At 35.1% G+C, this 9,220-nt stretch overlaps 1 protein-coding gene across 2 annotated transcripts; it reads right to left on the reverse strand.

The window, feature by feature from the left end:
- Positions 1–1,514: 1,514 nt before the first annotated feature.
- On the reverse strand, positions 1,515–8,256 carry LOC130941478 (AP-4 complex subunit mu-like). 2 transcript variants are annotated; one of them, XM_057870001.1, is made up of 13 exons: positions 8,077–8,256; positions 7,260–7,354; positions 6,566–6,769; positions 6,022–6,138; positions 5,794–5,922; positions 4,735–4,861; positions 4,129–4,232; positions 3,904–4,008; positions 3,472–3,566; positions 2,575–2,662; positions 2,376–2,436; positions 2,201–2,274; positions 1,515–1,807 (listed from the first exon to the last, which is right to left on the reverse strand). In XM_057870001.1, the coding sequence occupies exons 1-13, from the start codon at positions 8,132–8,134 to the stop codon at positions 1,709–1,711; spliced, it is 1,356 nt and encodes a 451-aa protein (XP_057725984.1). In that variant the 5' UTR covers positions 8,135–8,256; the 3' UTR covers positions 1,515–1,708. The 2 variants fall into 2 exon arrangements, 1 of the variants encoding a protein (XP_057725984.1); XR_009070648.1 differs by having other exon boundaries at positions 1,735–1,807; positions 2,502–2,662.
- Between the last annotated feature and the right edge of the window lie 964 nt (positions 8,257–9,220).

Consider the following 9,220-nt stretch of genomic DNA (forward strand, 5'->3'; position numbering starts at 1 on the left):
CTACCCATCCTACCTCCTCTACGTTCTTGACAGCCCATCCCTAATCTTGAGAATATTAGTGATACTACCTTATTTTAATCAAATTATCCTAAACCATGAATTTTCACATTAAGCTACAAGCAGTAAACCACAAGTTCACCAAAGTGAAATTTGAGAAAAAAGAAAGAATGAATGTCTTACTCGAATTTGTAAAAGTAAAAAGGAGAATGTTGAAGAAGGAAAATCCAAATGCTAAGGAAGAACGCTAAGCACGGAAAAGAGGCAATTGAAAAAGATGAAAGGTGGCAGAGAATTTCCAGCAATAGTAGAAATGGGAAGTTGGAGGGAGAAGGGCTTAGGGGGCAAAATCGACTTTTCTCCAGATATTTAAAACCCACTGACCATACCACACAGTAATCAATGTGACTTTTTCGAGAAGAGCGAATGTCAAAGCAACGTCAAATCACAATCACGAAATCTGGGAATCTTTCTACTAGGACACGATCTCCAATGCACTCCCATAACCAACTTGCAGTGACCATAACTTAGGAAAAATATATAAATACAACAATCCTTACTCACATGACATTTAGCATTAGGAGTCCTGTTCTGGGCCGACCCTTTACTCAAAGGATTATAGCCCACCAGCATACTGACAACAATACTACGTGACAAAGCTACCGAGCATCCGTACCAGATGCTTTTGGAAGAGAACCATTATAGGATTTTTCCCGAATCTAGGAAGTAGTAGATCATCCTCTATCAAGATGACAACACAACAAACCCTTGATACCAACATCAAGTATATAAGGTTGTGTTTGTAAACAAACACGGGACACTAAGACAGAGACACAAAAATACAGAATTGTGTTTGGCAAATTAAACAAACAGAGATATTATGTCCAAAAACACTGAATTATTGTATTTTTTGTTCATCCTAATAAAAAAACGCAAAGATATAATTTATTTTTTTATTTTTTTTTCATTACTCTTATTAATTTTTTATAATTATATTTTTTATTATTATATTTTTTTCTCAAATTTTTTGAATAAAAAAATGAAAATAAATTCAACTTTCATAATTTATTTTAATTTATCATCAAACAAAATACAAAAACATTAATTTTTGCCTTCGTTTTTTGCATCTTATTTTCACTGTTTTATTTTATTCTATTTTCAGAATCAAACACAGTCTAAGAGAGGTAAATAACCTCCCTAAAAAGTAAGATTTTACCCTAAATTCCCTTTAAACTTATCAAATACATACTAACTTGAGTGTTGGAGTGACTTGTAGATACCACTCCCTCCACTCGGGCTTCCAACCTAACCGCATCTCCGTACACACATCCATCGGATTCCCCTCTTTACCGACTTCCCTCCGGTAACGACTTAACATTACTAATTTCTACTTTCACTTTATGCAGTTTAAGTCATTCAGGTCATTCCTTTGTTTAACAATCCCTGCAATCGACATTTTCAATTTCTCATTAACACTCTACAATAAGACCGAGTGATCCACTAATACGATGAAAAAGTATATAAATAAAGTGACTGAATTCATCCCACGTTGTAAACCAAGCTGGTTTTATGATCAATGAATGAAAGAGCGACTATTATGGTCTGTCTGACTTAAAGTGTAATTTACAAATAAAGAATAAAGTAAATAAAGGGAAACCATGGGATAATAAAGAGCACTAAGAAGAGCTGTGGGGCACTCTGCTTAATTGCATCATATGCGAGCAACGTAGGAGTTGGCCTGCGTCACATATCTCACCCATCTATATGGTTCATGAGTTCCATATTTCTTTGCTATCTGCAAGTATTTTACCTGCATTTGTGTATTAGTCATTAGATTATGCAATGGTGAGCATGAAATAGCAAACCAAGTTTTCTGTAGCCAAAGATAAATATAGAATATTTGAAACGAGTGAAATTTCTAGATTAACTGGCTCAGAATCTTGAATGGGTCTGTTTTTAGACTTTTTCAAGAGTAGTAGCATGATTACTCGAACACAGCAAATAGAAACCACGCAACAAAATAGAGGGCAAGAAACAAGAAACACAATTACACATCCAACATGACACAATTGTTAAATATAATCTCGGAGTTGGCATCATCAAATCGGTTTAGTGGGGGTAGAAAAATTTTGTTATAGAACACTACTGATTGAGGATAGGCTTTTGGTCAAATAAAATCATGAAGCTTGCAAGATCACTTTACCTGAAGCCGAGATGCATTATACATTGGAATGGTAAACGTCATGCTAACAGGTCCAGATTCTTTTGTTATGTTACCTATTTAGAGATAAATTTGCACAAATACGATATATTAATCATTTAATTAAAGTCAAATAAACTATTCATTTCATGCATCCATAAACTTAAGCGATAAATACCATGTAATTCCTGAGAAAAGCTAAGCTTTGCACGTAGAGTATGTTCACATCCTCCGACAACCTGCATTTTTTGCACCTATCAGTGACTATTTCTCTATAAATGAAATAATGACAAGAATCATTTACTTTAAACTTTGCTTTGAAGAATGACAGTCAGTGGCACCAGGGAAAGGGAGTAAAAAATGACAAGAACTGTTGCCTTTTTTAAATTCCACTCTAGCCTCTTATTTGCCTCCTTGAAATCAGTTGTTTGTCCAGAAGCTCCAGGTTCCAGCTCAAAACTCACTCTGATAAATTCCAGATAACTTGCGTAAGCAACTATTACACATGGTATACATATTTTCAAATGTAAGGTAATTTGAATTGATTTTCAAAGGTAGCCGAATTTCATGAATGGGACAAAATGAGCAATAAGCATGTCACAGAAAAGTGCTCAAGTTACATGATGACAACCTTCCAAACTTTATTGATTATTTCATTAATTCTACCATATCAACGCAAAGTGTTATATGTAAACCCTTTCATCAGCCACCATCGAATAGCTTATTCTTAACATAACATCAGCGCCTTAAACCCCCTACAAGTGCAGAGGCTGCTTCTATCGAACCTATGATCTTTGAAGTCATATGGCAGTAATCCTTACCTTTTCCCTAGTGATCACAAACGCGACGTAGATAATATCAATAGTCATGTATGTAAGCATGTTAATAGATAATTTATCATTGGTGTTCCAAGTTTCTTTCGGTATAACCTTGGCCCTGGGGGGAATGCGATTATGTTCACCAGGGAGAACCTGTTAAATCTTTTTATTGATTGAACTCTAAAATTATCTACTGTTAGGATGTACGCATGTGACTGATTTCTTCTGCAGTGTAGCTATAACTATCATGTGGTATCAATAACATTAGATTCTAAGGAAATAGTTAAACATTATTGACCACTTCTTCAAAACATGCCATGTGTTTATTCTGCGAGTATATATACAGCTACTGGTTGTGTACATTAAGCAAGCATTAGACCAATGCAATGTAAAATCACTATAAAAGAGACTATCTGGTCACATATTCAGCGATATTGAGAATGAACATGATAATACCTATTGGTGTATTTTGGTAGTGGCATCTGCACTTTGATCGTATTTGCAGTTATACTTGACGCAAACTCGGCACGTACTTTAAGAATGACTTCTGCCTGAAGATAAATGATTTTTGAGATTTGAAATAGAATGTCTGGCATTGGAATATAAAATATTTAACAATGGAATTGCGATCCCCACAGAGATCAGGGGAATTATGATACATCTTCATAATCCGATACACTCCAACATATCTAAAATTAGATGAATGATAGAATTGTGCAAAAAGAATTTGCAGGAAAGACATCTGAAATAATGACAACATTATTGCTCAAGCTACCATTGAATTGCTCTATTGTTCAAGTAAAAGTCAAAAGAACACATTAATGACGCCTTCAATTACTGTAAGCCAAAGGATAAAGAATAATAAAAAAAAAAAATTGAAGATCACACCTTATGGGCCCCTGCTTCTTCGATCAAAGCATTGATACGGAAAGGAGGCTTGAATTCCTGGGTCATACGGTAATTCATGACAGGAAATTCACCATCTGGTGGTACCTAAATTGGCAGCATGAGAACCATTAATTTTAACAATGACAAGAAAGTGGGCAAGTGGCTAATAAAGTAATTCTATAGGCTAGCAATTTTATATTCTTTAAAAACTCATTTTGAACTCACCAGGGATAGAGTTCTGTCTACTTCAAAACTATCAAGACGAACAGATTCATGGAAATTACAGTCATCTAATACCACTACTCCTGAGCCTGTTGAACTCCTATAACCTGATTTAGAAACAGGTCACATAAATCATCAATGTAATTTAAAGTTTTCAAAGACCAAAAGAAAGAATCTATTCTACTTGAAATCGAATCAATGAGAAAGTCAGTGGAATGGAATCATCATAGTTCCTCCAAAGTAGAAAGATATTTATGCAAAAGTATGAATGAACACGATTAAAATGGTGATCATCGTATCTGCTGAAAATTTAGATGTTGATTAAAACCCATGAAATTAACATATTAACATATATTATTTCCACAGCCCAAATCTAAATCCCACGCAAAAAATTCTAATTACTTCTTAGTTCTTACAAGCTCCCCCCCCCCCCCCCCAAAAACCCCAAAAAAAAACCGGTTTTCTCTTTGAAAAAAAAAAGAGGAAAAAAGAAAGAAAGAAAGAAAGAAAAAAGAACGAAGAGAGAATGAAATTGTACACAAGGATGTTCAACAACGAAGGAGTGCCGAGATCGTGAAATGAAATCCAACACTGTTGATAAAAACATACCATAAACAGGTCCTTGGCCTCTTCCAATGGCAAGGTCATCATTAAGAGCTAATCGAATTTCAGGATTGCCAGAAAGATAGCTCTTCATTTGTATGGTGCCATCAATCTCAGAAGTTAGTATATAGCCCTGACAGATGACATAAAGAGTGTTTTGAATGATAAACAAAACATGACAAACAAGCAACTTGAAAATGCAACCAACAGCAACCAAAGCTTATCACACTAAGAGGCACTTCAAATATAAAGAAAAATACAGCAGCAAGAGCCTTCTCCCTAAGAGTGGTATCAAACAAATCTATTGTTTATTAAAAAATCATTTTTTCCGAAACTGCCATTCAGATATATATATATATATCTTTTTGTATTGGTTTATATTAAAGTTTCCTGGGACTTCAACTACCTTTTCCTCATAAGGCCAAACCATCATTAGGTAATATTTTGTCATATTTTCTTTAATAAGTGCTATTCTTGCTTCCTCTCTAATACATTAATTCTAAATCTTGTCGTCAATTCATTAAATACAACAGTTTCATCTCTGCAATACTAGCTTCTGCTCTTGTGGGCACTTAACCACCTTCAAACTAAGCAATATAAGCATTACATAACGAGGAAAAAATGAATTCATATTCTATGTTTCATTAAAAGAGTAAAGCCCTTCCGTTCTACACTGGAGAAAGCACACTGCTGGTATGCCAAATTTTAACTTAATTTGATGATTCTTTATTTAGATTTAAAATAAGTTTGAAGAACTGAGTCATGAGTGAGATCTAGTATCTGATATTCAGCCCCCTAAACATACTACAATTATGCCTTTTGGTTTGTTTACTTTTAGGTACACTAGACATAAACCCTCGGGTATCAGCCGGCCAGATACCAACACAGCAACACTAATCCTTAGCCTTCTTGGAGTTCACATTTCGGAGGGTAGAGGGGTGGCCACGAAACCTCGGTTCACCCTTAGGAAGGTTCGATTCCTTTATAGTTAACATCTGGAGAATAATAAACAAAGCTTTTTGCAAGACATGCATAGATGAAGCATTATGAATAGTATGTACTCACACTAGAGCTAAAAGTGATGCTGATTTTCTCAATTATGTCTACAAATATTTCCTCCCTCTTTCTACCTCCAGGCTCTGTTGCAACCACTGATTTTGTGACAGCTATCCCGGGCATTCTTTTTGTCCCTTGCTGCATATAATCAAAATTAAGAATTAATAAAATCACATGCTCAAGTGATAATTACAAAACTTGATAAGTTCCTCATGTATAACATATTAAACAGCATACCGCAAAAAGTGTAGCAGGTCCAAGAGGTGGTATACGTGTGGCATCAACCACTAGTGGCTCATTGAAAACATAGGACTTCAACAATTCAGTAGATGTTGTTTGCACATAACCAAAATCCTGGTTCAAGTAATGTTTTCAGGTCACCATATGATCTTTTGATACACAACCGATTGGGATTTAGTCCAGGTCAAAGCACTAGTAAAACATAAAAAGATTTGCAAATACTCGATTGTTGTACTTCCAAAGAAAGATAAGTGAAAACAACATCAATCAGAAGTTTATACTTTCTATTGCACATTTGAAAAATGAAAAATGCAAGCATAACTTTATAATCCATTGAATGCTTCTGTCATAAACTTCCCGAAAAATTATACTGATAAAAAGATACAACAGCAAAGAGAAAGAGTCTCAAGTGTGAAGATAAAATTGAAAAAAACGGGGAGACAGGAACAAATGATAATTTAATACAATGATGCACTTCAGTTGTGAAAATATCGGACTGGAAATAAGCAAAGCACCAAATCAAGTATAAGTGGCTGCTTACAATAACTTCATCAAGTAACTCGTACACAAGCACAAAGTTCTTCCGTAACGAGTCCTCATTGAGAATGCCAAGGTAATCTTTGATAACACGAGCAATTCTTTGTAAAAGTTCCAAGACATAGGAAGGTGATGTATTAACTCTTGTAGTTGCAACAAACAATAACCCAACAACTTTCACGTGAAAGTAATTTACACCATCCACATTCTGTCAATGAACATACCACAAAAAATGAGCATATTTTATAACCAAAACTGCAAATAAAACAGCATAGCATATCATACAAGACGCAGTGCAAATGAATGATGAGAAATTGAGAATAGACATTCACCGCTTGCACATAAACCATTTTACGAGATCTAAACAATGATTTTAAATTAAGCCAATTTAGATTTGAAATCATGAAATATCACTGGTGAAATCAGAAGCAGATGCAAATAAAATGTATCAATAACAGTACATAGATCTAGCAGCTCTGCAAACAGTCATAGAAAACAAAGGGTGATCACATTTAGTAATAATCTGCATCTCTCTTTCCCTTTCTTAAGTTACAACAGTCTAAAAAATTTAACCTTTCAATTCTCTCATACAAACCACAGAAACAAAGAAGATGCAATTATAAGTTGTATCAAAGAGTAATGAAACCTCTTAAAGCACAAAAAATAAACTCTGCCTGATTCAGAAAAATAATACCTACAAAGACAGGTGGTGCCTCCTCGAGCCCTCCATCTTCCCAAAACTTCACTTTCCGAAAAAATATCTCTGCACTACCTTTCGGCACTTCACCACGGTCTGTAATAAGACAATTAAGTAGCAACAGGCTTTGAGCATGATACTAAAATATATCAAGCACCATAGGTTGTAAAACAATAGTTGATATACAACTCCCAATGATTATGACTACCTATTTCCCAGTAGCAACGTTGTTCACTCTGTCAAAATATTCAAAACTAAAAGCAGCGACAACAAACTATGCTAAAACACTAATTGACACGTATACCAGATAGAAAATCCAGAAGCAGCAGCCTGATAGGAACAGCGCAAAACGGCAAATATCACTGGACACAAGGAGCTCAAAGAGAACAATTTCATAGCCAAACAAAAAGTTGGCGCACAATTAAGATCTGCCTAATTTTGAGTACAAACCATAGTCGTCTCTCTCAAGATTTTACATCCATATACACAGTTATTCGAAGTATAGTCCGAATTTCCTTAAGTTCATGCGACAAAATTCAAACAAGCACACCTTTTCAACACTAACATTCAATTTTTCTTCTTTTAAAATCTGAATTTTGCAGGGAAGCAATTTATTTATTACTGATTAGCACTATGATAAATTGAAGTGAGATCTGGACCCGAAAACTCGCATTACTAAGTTAGTGATAATATGACTAGGGATCAGAAATACTCAAGTTAAACAGAAATGGATCGAAACGATGGATCAAAGGAAGAGCATCAGATCTAACGAACAAAGGAGAAAGAAAATCGCAGAGAGAGAGAGAGAGAGAGCTGACAGTCTCTAAAGACGATATTATCGCCACGCTGAGAGAGGACGAAGAACTGCGAGATCATGGCTCTGTCTTCACTCCTCTTTCGATGTGTTCCTCTTCCTGCAGATGGTTTTGCTATTGACTTAGTGTACCACGAGCTCAACACTATTCGCTAGCATTAATACTGGTGTTGTTCTATGTTTTCTATACGCTTCTTTTAGGGATTTTTCTTCTTTAAATAAATAAAATAAATATAATATTCATCGATTTACACAAATGGGAATATTTAAATTAGGGGTGCACAGACCCGGCCCGGCCCGAAGGCCCGGCCCGGTCCCGAACACTTTTGGGGCTAATTTGGTGTGATTTCATCGGGTTTAGGGTCGGGTAAGGGTCTCAAAAATAGACCCGGTCATTATTTCGGGTCGGGTCCGGGCCATAGCTCGGGTCACCCGAAGTCGGCCCGGTGGCCCGGTCATCATACACAATTAATATTTTGTGTTATTAGTGATGGATCATGACTGTTCTTATGTGAAATTTAAGTATTGTAAATCTTAATATTTTGTGTTAGTCATTATAAGACTATAAATTAATGTTTTATGTTTAGAATGCATAAGACTTTAGACTAATGCATAATATTATGCTATTTGTATTGATTTAAATATTTGGTATTATTAGATAATATTAGTATTGATTGTGGTTATACTTTAGTATTGATTGTGGTTATGCTTTAATTTTGAAGAAGGGTTGGTTCTTGTTATATTTTTCTAAGTGAATTTTACCATGTTAAATAATGGTTGGAGTCTTAGAAATTTGGATATTTTTACATGCTAGCTTACAAGAAGGTATCAACGTAATGTAATGTTAATGGCCCGGTTTTTACCCGGTTTTCACCCGGTATATTTGTGGCCCGAAAATGTATTGGTTTCATCGGGTCTAGGGCCGGGTTCGGGTCTAATAAATAGACCCGGTATATATTTCGAGTCGGGTCTGGGTCACATCAAACCCGGCTTCACCCGGCCCATGTGCACCCCTAATTTAAATTTTACACCATATTACACATTTAGTTGTTATTATAAACGAGACATATATACATATGTGGTTATGTGCAGATAAAACAAGTAATAAAATTTTCTTATTCTTTTCGTTTACAAGCAAATATGTTATT

Source organism: Arachis stenosperma, chromosome 7 (genome assembly GCF_014773155.1).
Source record: "Arachis stenosperma cultivar V10309 chromosome 7, arast.V10309.gnm1.PFL2, whole genome shotgun sequence".
NCBI classification, from domain to species: domain Eukaryota; kingdom Viridiplantae; phylum Streptophyta; class Magnoliopsida; order Fabales; family Fabaceae; genus Arachis; species Arachis stenosperma.